At 35.7% G+C, this 20529-nt stretch overlaps 1 protein-coding gene and 1 pseudogene across 4 annotated transcripts in view; one reads left to right on the top strand and one right to left on the bottom strand.

Moving 5' to 3' along the window:
* Positions 1–983: 983 nt before the first annotated feature.
* Positions 984–12686, bottom strand: LOC113120490 (adenylate cyclase type 8-like; annotated as a pseudogene).
* Positions 12687–13270: 584 nt separating this feature from the next.
* The window catches only part of LOC113120497 (protein EFR3 homolog B-like), a 30019-nt gene continuing 22760 nt past the window's right edge, over positions 13271–20529 (top strand). Inside the window, exons 1-4 of one of the 4 annotated variants that reach the window (XM_026290347.1) lie at positions 13301–13457; positions 13925–14085; positions 17143–17175; positions 18324–18440. In XM_026290347.1, the coding sequence (XP_026146132.1) occupies positions 18356–18440 (85 nt within the window). In that variant the 5' untranslated portion in view covers positions 13301–13457; positions 13925–14085; positions 17143–17175; positions 18324–18355. Of the gene's footprint in view, positions 13458–13854; positions 14086–17142; positions 17176–18323; positions 18441–20529 lie in introns of all 4 variants that reach the window. The other 3 variants (XM_026290343.1, XM_026290345.1, XM_026290344.1) reach the window with 3 other exon arrangements.

A 20529-nucleotide genomic window follows, 5' to 3' on the forward strand; every position in this document is an offset into this window, starting at 1 on the left:
AAACATATTGGTAAGAAACAGAGGCTGTATGCTTTTAATTATAACTCTAATAACTTCATTACAAAAATACCATGGAAACCACACATGCTACGTGCTTCAAACAAGTCTTAAAAACTATTTTTTGTCTTATTTTAAACCTTTTTTCTTCTTTAACCATTAAAACTGTGGTCGATAGCTCGAGTTGATAGTATTTTTGGCGGGATCAGTGTTTACCATGGTAAAGATTTTGTAAAGGATGGGATGGACTACTTAACGTTATGTAATAAGAACTCTACTAAGAGCACCACTGAATTTCTAGCAGAAAAATAACAGACAAAAGGCATCTACATTAATTTATTTTCATTCATACATTTTAATATATGCAAATTGTTTCATTATACAAATGCATGTAATAGACGCATAGTACTAAGAATATCAGTGTTATCATGGTACATTACAGTGGAATATAAAACAATTGCAATTAATGACATTTTATGTTTTCAATGCAATACTCTGATTATTAAACATAAATTATATAATTAAGTGTATTTTGGTAGATAAAACAGTACTAATTATAGTCCAGTCCAAAGGCAACATAAAATGGATGTTACACATATATTTATACATTTGAAATTGCATTAAAATGTATATTAATATAAATGAAAATCAGAAACGACCCTCTGATATTCAGAACAAAATAAAGACTATTAATATACTATATTTTACCATTAAAAACAAATATTACAGAACTCACAAAGAAGTTTGTGCACAGTTTGTGTCTGTGGTACATGCGAGGTATTTTTATGCTATCATGGCATGGATGAGGAACAATTCTTGTAAACTGTAGTTTTCTATTATCTGAAAATGTTTAAATTGGCTGTAGTAAAGTAAAATATGTGACCCTGGACCACAAAACCTTAAGTCTTAAGTCACTGGCCAAAAAACATTGAATGGGTCAAAATGATCAATTTTTCTTTTATGCCAAATAACCATTATGATTAATATTAAGTAAAGATTATGTTCCATGAAGATATTTTGTAAATTTCATACCGTAAATATATAAAAACGTAATTTTTGATTAGTAATGCATTGTTAAGACTTAATTTGGACAAAATTAAAGGCGATTTATTCAGTATTTAGATACTTTTGCACTTCCAGATTCCAGATTTTCAAATAGTTGTATCTTGGTCAAATATTGTCCTATCATCAATAGATGACCATACATCATAAACCATATATCAATGGAAAGCTTATTTATTCAGCTTTCAGATGATGTATAAATCTCATTTAAGACATTTTGTGGTCCAGGGTCACATATATGTGTAACTTTTCAAAGCATGTAGTGGATCAAGAACCTAACAAAATTTGTGGCCCAAGTGAAGTTTATGAAAATATACATTATTTATGAAATCGGTACAAAAATAGTCATTATTCTACTTGTGTTCCATAGACAAGTCCACAAGAATTTTATAAGATATTTGAGGTATCCTTTTAAAGATGAAGGCAGTGTTTCAACTGAGTGTCCATTAAGTTAAGGTAAATACTGTTTGGTGTTTCACATCATAATCTGAAGTTGCTAAAGTTGTTGTTTGACAGAGTGAAACCTCCATTAGTACCTCTCTGTTTCTCTCTGTGAATGGCCTGTACAAGGCCAAAGACCACAGCGGCGAGAGTGGTCCGGCCACTCCGTTCATTCTTTCCTCTGTCTGCAATCCCATTGCTTGACAGCTGCTGCCTTTTGGTGCTGATGAAGTAGGTTCGTACATGTCCCTTTCTCTCACTGACGCCCTTTATGAATATCTCACCACGCAACTCTAGCACAAAGCCCCAGTTTGCTAGAATATTACATGTGGCCTCAGGGACCTGAATCTTTCCATTAACCCCAGTACTGTCCATTCGACTTGCCAAATTCACTGTCATGCCCCAGATATCATACTGGGGCTTGGTGGCACCGATGACTCCAGCAACAACAGGACCATGGGCAATTCCTAAAGGGGTACATTGAAGTTACTCATATATACTCATTGTTATTGGCATGAATTACTTGTGACTGTAACTTCCTAATCAGAGTAACTGACATATTTAATGAGACATAAAAATGAAAAAAAAAAAAAATTTAGAATTAAACTGTTTAGTCAACAGGGTCTGCCAAGATCCAAAAACAGCAAGTATTTTGAAGCCATTCCGTGCTATAGGAATAGACTGAAAGGTACATATAGGTACATACAGTCTGCTCAATCTGTCGTACAACCTGTACTTTGTGGAAATGTATTGTGACGATACCTAGGTGCACAACAATTGCAAGTACAATTTACGTCTTTATCTATTTACAGACTCATTCACATCAAATTAAATATGGCATATACTCTGAATGAGGTCTAGTCATTGACTCATTACCAACGCGGAGCTGGAAATTGTTTGAGGAATGTTTTTTGTTGATCTCTTTCAGGGTCTCTTGCATAGCCAGTGCGAACAGAACCAACTCACTGAGATGATGCCAGTCATTTACAACACGCGACTGTCAGGATAAAACACAGAACAATTATGGTGTATAGACAGCTGATGGGAAATTCTAAATGTATATAATCAATGAAGTAAGCTAATTAATTTTTATTTATTTTTTTAAACATGGTTTACCTTTTTATCAGTGGATAGACCAGATGCTGCCATATAACAACTCCCAATGGTTTTGATTTTCTCAATGTCCAAAAAATATGTCTCCTCCAACAGCTTTTAAAGAGAGAACCCAAAACAATGCTAGCTTTATTAGAGAAAAACAATAGCAAAAAATACAACCTTTCATCAAAGTCCTACCTCATCAAAGTCTGCAATGATCTCATTGAGCAGTTTGAGACACTCAACTCCTTCGTGATTGATCTCCTTCTGCTCGTAGTATTCATTAAAGCCAGCGATGGAGGCAAACATTACACCCACCTCATCATAGGACTGAGAATACAGCTCCTGGTCAAAGATGAAAGATGAGCATGAAGTTTGGGCCTTTATTTTGTCTTTTTAGTTATTAGTGGTGCTTCATTATTACCATAGCTTAAAGAATTAGGGATCTAAATGATACTTTAAAATTGCTATGGGAGTTAATGATACCTTAAACTGTGTTGAGGCGTGATATTTCTCATCTAAGCTATCAGACTTTCTCTCTTTATCACTTGGCGGATTATGAGACCATCATGGAAGCAAGTTTTACAAAGGCAAGCTCCACTCACATTTTCACTCATTCAATATTTTACATCATCACTAATAGTGGCTTACATATGATTCTGATGTACCTGATCATTCCTGTTCCTCTCTAGGAAGTGACGAGCAACGTGTGCCGGCAGAATGTTATGCAGCAGACATTCATTGTGTTCCCTCAGATCTCTCATCTCCTGCACTTCCTGCTGAGCTTGCAAACGCCACAGGAAGTCTAGCCGTGCTGTTGCTTCCCACTGAATCAGTGAATAAATAAGACCCACAGAATAAGGATGTATATTCCATATTCGTATATTTTTCTACATTTTCTCATTCCCATTGCTATAGAGAATACAATGCTTCAGGGCAATGTGTTGGCAAAACTGATCACTCATACCCGTCGACCATTGTAGAAAACAGCTATGACAAACATCGCCATCAGCAGAATTGAGACTCCTTTTCTTCTGAGGTATTGAGACCTTTTAAGTACAAAATGCAAATAAATGTTAACCATATGGACATATTTTAAAGGCATTTCTAAAGAGAGTATGCTAGAGATCTAGCATAGACACTCACCTGCCTGACTGTTCCTGCTCTGGATTAGGTACATACAGCATGTGGAAGGACACTTCAATGAAGTAAGTATAGATCACCACCACCAACAACAGAATAGCCATTTTTAAGAGAGAGCTCAGCCTCAGGAACACAGCACAGGTCACCATAGAAACCACTCCACTTAGAAGGAAGAACTGTATGCATAGATATAATAGACATGAAATGCAACAACAGGTAGTTGGAGTCTTCACAACAAAACTGTTTAGACAGAAGTCACACCTCTGGATATGTGCAGGCTGTAAGAGGCTTCTGGCTGGGCTTATGTTCCTCTGTTTCACTGTTGCTTATTTCTCTAGTCTCAGTAGAGTGACACCATATCTGGATAATCACAAAATGAAGAATAACAATTAATGCCAAATGGTGGTTGAATCAGCGACATTATAGTTACTAGTCCTGAACTTTAACCACTATGCCACACCACCTAAAATAACTTCATGTATTATGTTTGGGTATGCATGCTATAGAGGCAAACTGATGACATTTAAACTGGTATCTCGCAAATCACATGTGCTCCAAGTTGCAAAATAAAAAAATAAAAATCTTGCAAGTCTCACCATATCAAACAGAGCCATGCCAAAGTTGATGGCTATAGCTGTGACAGTGAGAAGGTTCCGGCATACTGTTGTTTTCATGGATCCAGCAGCAAAACTGCTGAAGGACACTTGGAAATTGTTTAAACTCTTCAGCCAAGACTATCATAAGCAATAAGAGATATCCCAGCAAGAATAGACAGAACTGCAGTGCTGTCCAGTAATAAAACCTGTAGGTAAGACAATGAAGAAAAAAGGGAATGGAGGAGCATTTTAACAAATCTAACCTCAATGGTTTGTAAAAGTGACAGAAATACAATCCTTTTTCAGGTGCTGAACATCGATTGAGTAAACTCTACCTGGGTACAGGAATGAGGGCTTGGACAGCCATGTGAAGAAGAAACATGATGAAGGAACATACTAGATTGGTCTTAAACATCTCGTCCCTTACCTGAGAGAACTGAATCATGAAGCAAAATATAAAGTCAGAAACTTCATATGTTTTGATCAATTGAATTGCTAAACAATTTACATGATCTGATGGCCTACCCAAAGCAATGTTGTAGTCGAGAACAGTGTTGGGAAAAGTTACTTTTAAAAGTAATGCATTACAAAAATGTCATTGGTGCCACCAAACGCCAGTATGATATCTGGGGCATGACAGTGAATTAAGGTCGAATGGAAAGTACTAGAGTCAGTGGAAAGATTCAGGTCCCTGAGGCCACATGTAATATTCTAGTGGACTTCATAAAGGCCATCAGTGAGAGAAAGGGACATTAACAAACGTACATCATCTGCACCAAAAGGTGGCAACTTTCAAGCAACTGGATTGCAGACAGAGGGAAGAATGAATGGAGTCGGAGGACCACTCTCACCGCTGTGGTCTTTGGTCTTGTACAGGCCATTCACAGATTGAAACAGAGAGGTACTAATGGAGGTTTCACTCTGCCAAACAACAACCTTAACAACTTCTAATTATGGGGCCTCATCATACTGATAGCGTTTTTGCTAGTTTCAGCCCGATGCAGTCCTAATTTTCCCATCCTGCACCGCGTTATTTAAATGTAAACACCCATTTTTGTGCTCATGGACACTCAGTTGAAACACTGCCTTCATCTTTAAAAGGATACCTCAAATATATTATAAAACATGCACGTGCCCTGCTCACTCCAAAGTCCCCACTCCAAGGGCATAGGGATGGTCACTTCCATTTGGAATTTGCCCCAGGAACCATTCTGTATTGATATTCTTACCGGGACACCACTACTTGTAATACTGTAGTTACTTGTAATGCGTTACCACCAACACTGGTTAAAACTAACTCATTCATGTCCAAGTCTAGACCAGAAGAGGGTCAAGTCCACATGCTCCTGCACCCATGACAAGACTCAGTTCAGTCTCAAGTTCAAAACCATATTTTTTATAGTTTTTGATCTTGTCATGGACTCAGGAGCATGTGGAATCGGTCTGGACTTCTATCCTCTTTTAGCCTTAGCCTTAGTCTTGACTCTGACTTGAATGAGATGGTCTTGACTACAACACTGATTTCAACAGTACAAATGCCAAGTTCAAACTAACTCCTTTTCTTAAGTTTGACATTTAATTTAACAGCTAATCAACTGTTTCCACATTACAGACAGGTCATATCCTGCCCCTAATACCTTCTCCTCAATGTGTGTATCCTTAAACACCAATGTCGCTGAAGTTATATGCTCCTGACGCATGCGCTCACTGCTGCGAAGATCTATAGCATGCTCTATCCGTTTGTTGATCTCCTTGGATGTAGATCTGCACACTGAGGATGTAGGAAGTTGTGTGTAAGACCCATGGGAGAAGGAGGCCAATATCTGTAAAGTTAAAGTTCAGCAGAGAAGTAGACCCATTATACAAAAATTGTAAATCTTTCTTGATATAGAGCCATATATTAAATCAATGAAGTTGCTAAATAGAACCTCTTTGTTCCAGGGGCGGTGGCTTTGCTGAGGTTTTAAATGATCTGCTTCCATTCCATCTAGATCCTCCTCCTTGTGGCAGATAAGGAAAGTGTCAATCTTGTGTTTTCGTAAGAACTCACTGCGTTCATATCCACGCCCATTCTCTGTTTGGTAGCTTCCATCCAGACAGTCCAAAGTAGCACGTGAAATGTGGATGCGTCTGTTGACAATAGACAATCAAAAGAGTTACACACAATTGCAGTTCATTGTAAAATTCAAGTCAAACTGTTCAAGCATTGGTAACTTGTTTGTTTAAATGTAGCATTGGGATGTGTTTATATGTTCTACTCATGGTAAATCACGTTTATGAAGTTTTGGTCACTCACCCAGGGATCCCCCCTGCTTCAAGCATGTTGGCAATGCCTACATCCCAAGACCACACATCAAACTGCCATTTTTGTAGACCCAGAACCCCACAAAGTACAGAGCCTGAGTGGATTCCAATTCGCATATCCATGTCAAAGTTCAGTTGTTTCCTTATAGATCTAAGAATATACAGATAATGATTCTTGATGATTTACTGTATAAATAAGTCAAAAAGTATAGTAAACTAATCTTAGTTTAAGTACAAAAATATATGTGTAACCATTAATTCATTAGGCAACCAAAATGAAGTTCAGTTTATCTAGCACTCTAGTTGTTCATGACATGCACACTTCTAAAGCAATATTTGTTAAAATCCTGAACTATTTTGGTTATACAGGGGATACAGGAATGGGACTGTGTTGTACCGAATGGTGCTGATCATTGCTAGTCCCATCTTCACACAGCAGCGAGCATGTGCTCGCTGAGGCTCTGGAACCCCAGATACACAGTAGTAGCAGTCCCCCAAGATTTTTATTCTCAAGCAGTCATATTCCTAAAAATACAAACATTGGAATCATCAGCACAAGTCTTAGGTCTTTATTATCTTAATGATTAAGCTCTATTTGAAGCACTAACTTTAAAAAAAAAAATTATATAAATTGAAAGCTTACATCGGCTAGTCGGTCAAAACGTCCAAAGAGCTCATTGAGTAAGCGCACTAATTCCTGAGCAGACATGTTCATGGATAACAGAGTGAAGCCCTTTATATCAGCAAAGAGGATACTGGGAAGAAAAGATAATGAGTGTAGAAATGATGAGAAATAACAGTAAGAAATTTGTATTATTTTTCATTACAATCGAAACTGCTAACAATATTCAGTGTAAAGGCTTACTATTTTTAACCGTTTTTCTGATCTAAACCAATTGAATTGCATCTTGCCATGAGTTCCAAATCCAGTGGCATTAAGGCTTTGCTTTTGAAAACCAAATTATATCACCTAGAAAATACTATCACTAAAACATTCCTTGTTAGAAGCTATGAGATACCTGACATCTTTGTACTGATGGATATATATTTTGTGAAATTGCTGTGGATCAAGATCATCATCCATAGAAGACATATCGGCAATCATCTCCAAGGCAACAAAGCGGGGCAGGATAGACAGCACCAAACGCTCCTGAGGAGGAAACAAAAGCTGACCTGAGGTATTTTCGTTAAACCAATTTTAAACATATGATATACAGTATGTTCTTTCAATCATTAATATTAACACTAATTTGTTAAAGGACAAAGGATACTGGAATCTCAGCACAACATAAAAACTTCATATCCTTTTACCTGTCTCTGGTTTTCAGTCTCTAGTTTCATGCGGCCTTCAATGCAGCGGCGTGTCTCAAGAAAGGCTTGTCTTTGGGACCGGTCAGTCAGGTAATGAATGAACAGACCTGCCACATTCATGCTTGTGTAAAGTAAAGCCTTGGCGAGAATCTAAAGAAAAACCAAAAGGGCCATTGAGAACCAATCTCTTACAAAAGAAAGGGAAAGGAAATGGATGTGACAGAGAACTAGATGATTTGCTTGATAAGCCAAGAAACTCATACATCTATCATCATATAATTGGTCATTGACTCATCCATATATCTATCATCCATCCAGCCATCCATCTCTACCTTTCTTAGCAGTCCCACTTCGCTGATGTGACATATAGTCTCTGCAGTGAGATGAAGTATTGAGGTGAGTGTGCCAGCTCCGATAGCCCAGAGCAGTGGCAATGGCAATAGAGTATATGTGGCAAACAGGGTGAAAAGTACATACCAGGACTGGTCTCTTTCCAACCCATATGCCAACCCACCCAACACCTGAGTAGTCTGTGACAGCCAGCTAGCCATACCAGCGTAATGCAACCATCTTGGGGAGTGTGACCGTTTACAGGTGAGTACCAAAATACACAGGGCAATTGCACAAGCCATGAAAAATCCCGTAAACCAGCCTAGCAGTATGTCTGAACCGTCAGGCACCAGGGCCAGGTAGAGAAAAAGCAGGTGCAGTTTGGCAGCTGCATCAATAATGTTTGTGACAACTAATGAGGTTCTTCTAGTATGTGAGGAATGGCGCTGGTAGAGTTTTTCAAGGTCTTTGGACTTGAAGATGTGTCTCAATGTTGGCACATACACCCCGTGGATAATGTGGCCCCAGTGCACAAAAAAGTCAGCATCACTGACATAGTCCGCAGATGTTTGAGTACTGGATGAACAGCTACGTTCCCCAAAAAAGGATGGATGAACTCTGGCAACCGAGGAACGCCGTTTAGTCATACCCCGTGATGCTTTGCAGCGGATCTGTCGGTTGATTTCCTCGATATAGGCATCAGTGACATGAATTTTTCCGGGCTGGCTCAACACCAAACTGCTGTCTCAGCCCCCGTTGGCTAATGATGTGTTTCACAGCGTTTTGCCACAGCAGTTGTTTGCGCCGCAAGCCTGGTGACTGTGGAGTGGGTATATAAGACGGTGGAGGCATCATGTGAATGTCAGTCGTGTCGCTGAATGTTACCATGGCATCTACAGGTTTATCTCGCCACCATTACCCATGAGTTAAGAATTCGCTGAATTTCCCTTCAAAGTTGAGGTGGCCGATTAAGGCTCATCCACGTCTGAAAAGAGAGAAAAAGCTAATTACAGCACATCATTTGTATTTTCTAGGAAGCTGAAAGAACTCCATTTCTGCTTATGAAATGAAATCTAAAACCCTTTTAAATTTGATTTTTTTTTTGTTGATTACTGTATTAGTTAAATAAGTTACAACATTTTATCCCATTGTTGACACCATCAGACTGTTAAACAGGACCTGTGATGTCACCATGTGCGGTAAAAGAGAGTGCCAGATTTAGCACTGAGCTACATAATACTGTTATCTGCTGTAAACAATCCCTTTCTGTGTGGCTCCATCTCAACACAACCCATCCCACCCACACCTGTGATCCCAACTTAAACCAGCTCTTCCTCAGAAAGCATAGATCAGTTTACAGATTTCATAAAGCTGAATATTATAGTAAATGTATTTTGCTAACTTGTTTCTACATTTACATTTATGCATTTAGCAGATGCTTTTATCCAAAGCAACTTACAGTTCATTCGGGCTAACATGTTTTTTGTTTTTACCTAACATGTGTCTAGATAATAGATTTGGATTAAAAAAGCAAAATGCTTATATAAAATTCTAAATACTGTTATTTGGTCAAATAAATCATTTTACACTAATAAAAGAATTGGCTGGAAAATATTATAACCTACATTAGGAAAAAAAAAATCTATAAAATACATAAATATACAAAAGAGGTTATACATCATAATGTTACAGAATGGAAATAAAAATTATTTTTCTTACCTGTTAGATAATACACGTCCCATCGCTTCTTTGTACATTTTGCTGCTCTTTGAGAAAGCTCCATCAAAGAGTCTTTCCTTTGATTCTCTCCATCCTACATATTGTTGTTATGCCTCTTCACAGAATGCAGCAAAAGAAAGTCATGGGCAAAATACCTACACAATCTATATTCCAACTTGGCGATGAAGGAGAGAAGAGAGAAGAACACGTTTTTCTGATTCATTGAGCTGAGAAGTGATCAACAGATTGCCACGCCGAAAGCGAGAAGGAAGCTCAAGTTGCACAAATTGGATTACTTACTCAGCACTCATGCCCTGGCTACTCAAAGCATCTATCACTGACGTCACATGATGCACAGTAGAGAAGACCTGAGCTAACAAGAGCCTTTCAGGGTCAGAGGTCGGTACCTTATCCACACTTCTGGGAGATTTCAGTCAAAAGCTCTCTCATGAAATATGATATGTTATTATTAGAGGTAAACAATGTAAATGAGTAATAATTTGTATGCGAAGAATACAAGATAAGTGCAGATAGGATGGAAATCCATGTAAACACTGCATTTATGTTTAAAATAAAAGAGGGATTAAATATAGAGGCAGGACAGAGGAGTAAATGATGCCAAAAGAAAGTATCTCATTGGCTGAACTGAGCTAGGCAGGTCAGTAGGATCAGGTAAGGTTGGCTATAAGCTGGATAAAGTACTTGTGATAGAATTTACTAATTGTGCACTATGCACAAGACCTCAGACAGAGACCTGATGAGGAGCAAGTCTTGGGATCTCACAATATAAAATCAGAAAATGCCAAATACAGTCAGAAAAATTTACATTTACCTTTAATCATTTACCAGATGCTTTTATCCAAACATCTTACAAATGAGAACAATGGAAGCAATTCAAATCTATGATATGCAAGTGCTATAACAAGTTGCAGTACACATAGCAAGTTTTTTTATGATTATTGTTATATAAAAAAAGAATAGAGAATCTAGTTTTAGAGGCATCTTTTGCTTTCGTTAATTGTATAATAAATAAAAAGAAAGATAGAATACAAAAAGATTAGAGAAGCTACAGTTGTTGTTTTTTAAGAAAACAAGCAGTTTGTAAATGAACAGTTTAAAAGGAAAATTTTTTTTTAAAGAATAGAAATGCTAGAGTTAGAGGGTTAATAAGTTGTAATACGAAACAGTATTGTTGTCATATGATTCAATGATACATTAGATTAGATTAGATTTTTTAGACTTTTTCTAATACAATTTATTTAAATGTGTAGACATACAGTATATAGACATGTTTATTGAGATGCATTGAATAGCATTATATTATCATGGTCAATATCCAAAATAATGATAGTTAATGATAATAATGATAGTTCCATTGTTCTCTTTTGAAGAAATTTTTCATTGTTCTGAATTTATTCTTAAATTAGTGCACATTTTCAATTATTATTTGATATGTACATGAGTACAATGTGAGTCGTACTTCCTTCACTAATCTTGCCATGATGTTAGGTGTTTGATGGTGGTTGCTGAAAAGGCATTTCTAGACTTTGGTTTGTGCAATCTGATGATTCATCCACTAAGCCAAAGTGGTCTGATTGATTAGAAAAATAAGTTGAATATTTGGGTTAGGGACCTCGTTAAAAACAAACCTAAGTATATGAAATGCTTGCCTAAGCAAGCACCACAAATGAAGCTTGCATAAGTAAAACAAGAAAACAATAGACAGAGTAATTAGACTTTTTAAACACATATGGTCACGATGGATGAGATAACATGTAGGCTTTCTGTCATAGTTAATGCATACTGCATCACATTAGTGAAAATAAAAAACAAAAAAAGACGAGTGCTTTTTATGGGAGCTCATGGGAGAATGAGATTTTGCCGAGGATTGTGGTCTATGGTGGGCTCTAGGGACTTAATCAGCATTGGCAATGGTAGCTTGGCTCTAATGGGATTCCCAGAGCTCACTAATCAGTTAATACACACATGATTCAATCCAGTCCTCTTTAAACAGCAACAGATCTATCCTGAGCCCTACGTGCAGCCATGTGCCCAGCTAAGGCTTCAAAACTGCTATTTCTGATCCTGGCAAAGCCCATGTGTGTTAAACTTAGAAGTTACTTTTCTTGTGCACAAGGAGGGCAAACCATAAGACTTTTGGCAAACCTGCCAGTTGAATTATGCAAAATGTAGACTAGCAATGCACCTTATCTTTGCTAATAGATTTTTTATTGATTGAAAACATTTTATGGAAGCAGGATCCATTTTATGCAGTCGTGACTTTTTAAAAGAAGCATCATAAGTGATTAACTATAACAGTAGTAGATCAATTCCAATTTTGCCTGCCATTAAGTGTAAACTGCAAAGATCATATGTAAACAGGACAGGGATGTGTTTCACATATTTTTGCTAAAACATGGTAAGCATTATATCATGGTGGAATAGCAAGACACATCTTAAAGTATATGAACTGAGTTCATAATTTTGGACAGTTGACTGGTAGGCTATGCATGAGAATATACAGAAGAAAGAAGATAATATACTCAGGTAGCAGGGAGGTTAAACTGGGTGAGGGTTACTTAAGGTAAAGAGTATTAGCTCTGCTAAAAACATCTGAAAAGAATAAAGCTCCTGTAAACACAATGTAAACAAAATTATTTAAAGGTAAGCCTGTTTAGGTGAATTTGTATATTATATTTATTTTAGTTAACTTAATTAATTTAACAATTATCACACAATTGAAACAGATATCTAAATTATATTGATTTAATTAAGAATCAAATATTTTGATTAAGGAAAATAGACTGAGGATATATCTGCATCACTCGCACATTTTACAGTCAAGCCCAGATACAACATGCTGCCATCATGTGGTTGTATCAGCTGTGTTTCAACTGCTCACATAACAGCCTGGCATCAATTAATTAGCGTCTTCATCAGCATTATGTCTTCATCTAGCTTCGGTGGAATATAACGTTTTTTCCCATTGATTCCAGGTTATTAAAAAGCAGAAAAGTCTGATTTCATTAAAACAACAAACCCGCTCCAAAGTTCCGAACTACATCAAATGATTCATCGGGAATTCTCATGACTCATAATCATAATTATTATAAAACAAAACAATTGCTGACACTTAATGCATTATTAATTAATCCCAGTCTGACATTCTATTAATATTAATTCACATTATTATTATTTATTATTATTCTCATTATTATTATAAAAATGACATACCGACACAAAATGCTTAATGTATTCATGGGTAAATGTCGAGTTCCTCTCTGCAGTTGTCCTGTAAGGATCTCAGAGGAAGTGTGTGAGTCTGAATCACTGTGTGTGGAAAGACCGTCATTCACAGAAGAAGCAGTGAGTGAATACGAGTCATTTATCATGTTTATTTTGGCTCGCTGATGGAGAATGAGAACACCATTTACCAGACTATGCAGCTGAAAACAAGCGGTGAGGAAATTAATATATGAAATAACATTCTGTACAGTTATGATAGTGTTAATAAATCAAAAGAGCATGCTCAGTTAATTGTTTTAGTAATAACTGTAACTTTAGGCTACACACCCTGTCGAGATGTTAACGAGGTGCTTCAGATTATTTGTATATTAATAAATAAGTTTATACAAAAAGGAAAAGTTAAATGTGATTATTCTACATATACACAAATGTTTACATTTGTGTTTTTCTTAGAAATCGCTCATAACCCAGCTGACTCAAGTTCTACAGAGTGCGCACTCTGGCGCTAACGTTACTCAGTTAACTTGAAAGATAAAGAAAAACAAAATTTATTTTCACAAACCTATCTGATATCATGAAACTCACAAAAACTGAATTTTTTTTTTTTTAGTTGTGGTTGTAAATGTAAGCAGTACCCAAGTGCAGCGGGATCTGTTTTGAATCTCACCTATTTGTTCCAGCGGTAGGCCCTACACCATCCTGCGGTTTTCCTACTGTGAGTGAGCGGAAAAGAGCGTTCTAGTTTGGCGTGAAGTCCGGTTTTGGACCGCTGGACGCCGGTGAGCCGTAGTAACCGCTTGAGTGCAAGCGCGACATCTGGCGTAAAAAGTCATCATGACAGGTATGAGCTTCAATGATTCTACGTTATTCAGGGTCCAATTCAGTACACACATGTAAATTATACTAGTAACTACACTATTTATATTCGAAACTGGTTACAGTAGTAAACAGAAATTAAAGTGATGTTGGTCTGAATACTTGTCCAGGTATGGCTTTGCTGTTGGAGAAGGTTTGCAGGTATAAAATGTTGGCTTTATTTAAGAGTTACATGAAAAACATTTAAATTGCTGGTTGGAATGCAAAGTTGGTTACGCAATTGTGTTTATCTGTCGATGTCAGTGTGTCTGATGGAAGCATTTATAGCCAGTTTCCCAGACACCACTTAAAATTGTCAAAGCATAAACACCACAACATAAAAGTTTCCTGAAAAGTTTTAGCAGATCTTTTAAAATCAGCAAGAAATGGAAATGCATAAATTTTCTAATCTAAGGTTTCTTTATGGTCTTATTATGAACAATTTATCGATGCATATGTGACCCTGGACCTGGTCTTAACGACTGGCAATGGCAATAGCCAAAAATACATTGTATGGGTCAAAAATTATAGATTTTTCTTTTACGTCAAAAATCCTTTAGGATATTAAGTAAAGATCATGTTCCATGAAGATATTTTGTAAATTTCCTACTGTAAATATATCAAAACTTACATTTTGATTAGTAATATGCATTTCTAAGAATTCATTTGGAGATTCAAATAGATTTTTAAATATTTATACAGTACATACCAAAAGTTTGTAAACATTAATATTTTTTATGTTTTTGAAAGAAGTTTCTTCTGCTCATCAAGCCTGCATTTATTTGATCAAAAATACAGAAAAAAACAGTAATATTGTGAAATATTATTACAACTTAAAATAATAGTTTTCTATTTGAATATACTTTTAAAAAATATTTTATTCCTGTGATGCAAAGCTGAATTTTCAGCATCATTACTCCAGCCTTCAGTGTCACATGTAACATCCAGTCTATCACATGATCATTTAGAAATCATTCTAATATTCTGATTCATTATGAGTGCTGGAAACAGTTCTGCTGTCTAATATATTTGATGAATAAAAGGTTCAAAAGAACTGCATTTATTCAAAATATATTTTTTAAATAATATATATTCTAATAATATATTTTCTTTACTATCACTTTTTAGCAATTTAACACATCCTTGCTGAATAAAAGTATTGATTTTCTTTAAAAAGAAGAAAGAAAAAAAAATTACTGACCCCAAATTACTGACCAGTAGTGTATATTGTTATTACAAAATATTTATATTTTAAAAACATAGCTTCTTTTTTTTTTTTTTTTTTACTTTTTATTCATCAAAGTATCCTAAAAAAGTATCACATTCTGAAAAAATGTTAAGCAGCAGAACTGTTTCCAACTTTGATAATGAATCATCATATTAGAATGATTTCTAAAGGATCATGTGATAATGATCCTAAAAATTCAGCTTTGCATTACAGAAATAAATGATCATTTAAAGTATAATAAATTTAAAAACAATTATTTTAAATTGTAATAATATATCAGAATATTATATTCTTTTCTGTATTTTTGATCAAATAAATTCAGGCTTGATGAGCAGAAGAAACTTCTTTCAAAAACATTAAAAATAGTAATGTTTCCAAACTTTTGGTCTGTACTGTATCTTAGCCAAATATTGTCCTATCCTAGTAAACCATACATCAATGGGAAGCTTATTTATTCGGATTACATATGATGTATAAATCTCAATATTAAAAAAATGACACTTAATACTGGTTTTGTGTTCCATGGTCACATACAGATGACTTTTTTTTATTTTCATTTTTGAGCTTATATTTTTTTAAATTTAATTTGCATTTAATAGTTTAGCATTATTTAGAATTAATAATTTATTAATCAGTCTTTTGGTAAGATAGCATACTTTCTTGACATGTATTGGTTTTATGTGTTGTAGCATTTACTGTTGCTCTGTGAAATTTTGCAGGGCAAAATCCAGTTATTTCAGCAGGAGTCTGTCCAATGGGGAATTTTGAATGAGGCATTAATCAGGCAAACTTTTTACGCTGACCAACAGAAAGCTGCTTGGTTTGAAAGCGACTAGTTGTGAGCTGTGATTTATACATTCTTGACAGACAATGGACTTTTTTTCTCATAAAATTTTGCTAATGTGCCTTTATTTGAACCTTTCACTTCATCTGAACACTGTCCTTTTCTACAGTTATCTGTAAGCTCGCTTTCAGATTTGCCTTCAATCAACAACCATTGGATAGAACCAATTTCCTGCTTTATTCTTTTATTTTTCATAAACAGGATTTACATCACAATACACAAGAAAAGAGCTGCTGCTGCGTCAGTCACATTGCATCTTTAAGATTCAGTTTCTTTTAGGTAGGCCTGAATGAAATCTTTTGAAAGCTGAAAAGCATTTGTAAGTGACAGTTATTCCCATCCATTCTGTAGGATTTGGTTTTTATTTATTTTTTGGGCTCTGTGGGCACAGATTCCTTTTGGGCCTACTTATAGTCCTGTTTGCAAGGACAGTCCTTGGATTTGGCTGGTTGGCATTTCTCTCTCTCTTTCTCTCATTAATAAACATCTCACTGACACAATGAGTTCCACTATTCCTCCTCTGTCATTGTCCCAGTAAACTCCAGAGAGAAAGAGAGTGTGGGAGTTTGTCGGACCGAGGAGACTCTGTCAGTGTCAAGGCACAGGAATCTGCTCAGAGCTGAAGGGATGCCATGAACTGAACAGCCTGCAAAAGACCCTGTCATTAACTTTAAAAAGAGAGACCTTCAAACCTAAGGGACAGCAAGAACCAGGCACTTTACAGGACATCTTGTTTGCTTGCTTAAAAATCAAGATTTTGAAGGATTTAATAATATTATTTGGGGAATTCCTGTAGTATTTGATGGGCTAAAGATTTTCAGAGAATTTCTAATTGAGGTGAATGCTCAGCATTGGATCCATTTGCTAATTTGCTGTCTACGTTTTGTATTTTAGCACATTAGAGGATTATGTGAGTTGCAAGAGAGCAAGCTGCTTTTACATTGATTACTTTCATCCATGGGTTTATTTAGATAACCGAAGGACGATATTTCGGTGACTTTAAGATAGGGCTGAAACGATTCCTCGAGTTACTCGAGTTACTCGATTACAAAAATTCCTCGAGGCAAAAACTCTGCCTCGAAGCCTCGTTAAATTCCTATGACGCGCACTATACGCGCGGCGCAGGGATTTGATTGTGTCACACGGACCGTTTATTCACACGGAACTTTTGAATTTAGTTGGCGCGATGGCGGAGAATAGATCTATAAATAAACGGCAGAAATTGTCTAAAGTGTGGGATCATTACACACTTAATAAAGAAGCGAACAAGGTGCAGTGTCTCCACTGCAAAATAGAGCTGGCATACCACAACAGCACATCTTCCATGATTCAGCATCTGAACAGAAGACATCCACTCTATGCTGTTTCAGCAAGCATCGCTGAAACAAGGTAAGTTAACGTAGTCTAAGCCTATTGATGTTCGCTGATTTTAATCCCATACTGCATTTGTAGCGATGTCGTGATGCGGTTTGACTAGATATGATGTTTAACTTTGATGACGTTTTAAAGTAGTAAACGTAACTATCACGTTCAATTGCAAGAGAGTATAGCCTAAAAAAAGAACCCCTTCACACACACACAAACGCATGCACTCACGCACGCACGCACACACACACGTACATTTTGATGTTTGTTTTGAGATTACAGCTTATTATTTATAATTGTTTATAATTGTTTTATTTACATAATTTTTTTTATACATTGTGTACCTGTTTGGCTTGATATTTTATATTCATTTTTTGTTCTCAGGTTAACTAAACTAAATTTGCAGAAGGTGCAATCCTTTTTTTGTAATGTTGTGTATTAAGAAGACAAAAAACTAAGTTTATATTCATATTAGTTTTACAATACATGTTATACATGTTACAGTAAGTTCACTTAACTGTACATTGTTCTATAATTGTTGGCAATGCCAACTTGGCACTTAACTTTTGGAGCCAAACTTTTGGACTTGGAAATAAATACCTCTGTTGAGAAATAAAAGCCAAATGCTTGTTCATTTTACAGCCACATCATTTTTGTTATGCATTATTTGTTTTGGTTGTTCAAAAACACACACAAATCGTTTTATCCGATTACTCGATTAATCGATCGATTAAGTGCTAGATTAATCGATTACAAAAAGAATCGATAGCTGCAGCCCTACTTTAAGAGTTGTATGTGAGTGTTGGAGCGGGTATTCTTATGCTCATGGCTGTCCCTGAACCTGTTGCCACTCTGAGGTTGGCACTGGAATGTCGTACCCTGCTGGATCACCGCCCGAGTCGTGGTAAGAGGTCCTGTCTCTGCCAGGATACTGATGTATTCTTCTCACAGAATCAGATTCTCTCAGTTGAATGGTATTGTGCTCATGATGCTCATGATACTCTAGTATGATGTCATTGCACAGTTATTAAGTACATATGCCTTGGCTACTTTTTTATTTATTTAATCTTTTGAGGTAAATATTGTATGGTTTTGGATGAGAAGACAAGTGCAAAATTTAAAAGTGTTGTCTGCCAATGAAAAACTGATGCCGTGATGCAAGAATGTTGCTGTGGGTGATTGCCAGGGTGTTGCTATGCAGTTGTTCTGAAGTGGCTGCCAAGTGAATTTTTACTATCCCAGAGTCAAAAGTACCTCTAATCAAAATCCCAGCAAATAATGACAGTGCCGAGTTTCCTGGATGTTGGAATCATGACCGATGCATTCATTGGGTCGTCATGGAAACCCCATCTGCGACTGACACTTGGCATCTGCTCCTACTCCTTTTTTTATTTATTTATTTATTTTTTTGTATGTTTGACATTTGCCAAAATGCCAGATTAGCTTTGACATTCAAAAAAACATAGATTGCTATTTTGTGTTTTGTTTTTTTAACCAGGGACTGAATTTTCAATCTCATTTTTTACTTTTAGTGTTACTTATATACAGCTATAGTATTTATTAATATGTATTATTATTATTATTATTGATAATAATAACCAGAATAGTAATATGCCATATTTTTAGTATTTTGAATTAGCTTTTTTTTTTTATATTTTCAATTAGAATTTAACTTTTAATTTAATGTTTTTTTTTTGTATATACTTAAATGTTCTGGAAAAAAAAAAGAAATATATATAATATTTTATTTTTATTTTCAGTTTTAATAATTTAAGTACTTCAAGTATTTCATTTAATCAACATGGCAAGTTTTTTTTATTATTATTATTTATTATTATTTTATTTAGCTCTGTTTAAAAAAAAATATATTTTTTGATATAATCATAACATGATGTCTGTCATTGTTTATTGTGTTATTGCATATCTCTTGCAGTGTCTAGTGCCACTTCCAGTAGGATTTTTAGCATGTGTGAAAGCCTACACATTAGCTGTGCTGTCTGTGTGTTGCATGTTTTCCACAGCACACATATATATGTGAGAGAGAGTGTAGGAGGAGAATGATGGATTGCAGGAGGAAAACCATGCTGTCCGAGCTATGCTTGGAGTTGCAATACTAACATACTCCTCTAAAGCTCTATTCTGGCGGTGATTATTTATCAGGGGGATATAATGTCATTTCTGCTTTTACAGATAGTAGCTGGTGATTTAATTGCCATCTGATTGGGAAATGAGATGTTTTTCTCTAATGTACCTGAAAATTCCAGGCTGAATTAACTACAGCCTTAAGACAGTCTCTTGTAGGAATTTAATTCCTCTCTGAATCAAGATTTTCAGAAGAGGGACTGATGGAAAGACCTTTTCTGACCTATTTTTTGGCTATAAACCTATTTGTTTATGACACTTGCATTTTTAAAATGGCAGAATTTGCTTCAAAAGCATAACCATTTCTTTTACATTTATATAGATCTCATAAAAGCCAATGGGTATTGGCCACATTAAAAAGGATAATGTGACAATGAAGACAGGAGTAATGATGTTAAAACTTCAGCTTTACATCACAGAAATAAATTAAATTTTAAATTATCTCCAAAAAGAATTGTATTTCATTGTAATATAAATATTGTAACAACATTTCACAATATAACTGTTTTGCTGGGGGTTTTTTATCATATAAATGCAGCCCTGGTGAGCTTGGTGACTTCTTTCAAAAACATAAACAACTTTTTTTTTCTCAGAATATATAACAATACTGACTAGACAAGATACACTGTCTTTTACTTTCAAGACATTGTGGTGATGTTTGTTTAAAAAAATGCATATTTATATTTCATTGTAAGTTGTAGTAAAAATCAGCAGTATACATTTTATAAGCACTACACTAGTACTATATTTGATTCCGAACACAACCAGAGAAAGAGAGAGATGTTGAGAATCTAAGGAAGTGGGAGGAGCTTCTGCTGAGAATGAATGAGCACATCCCACTCCCTCATTCT

The sequence above is a fragment of the Carassius auratus genome, chromosome 20 (assembly GCF_003368295.1).
Source record: "Carassius auratus strain Wakin chromosome 20, ASM336829v1, whole genome shotgun sequence".
Lineage (NCBI taxonomy): Eukaryota > Metazoa > Chordata > Actinopteri > Cypriniformes > Cyprinidae > Carassius > Carassius auratus.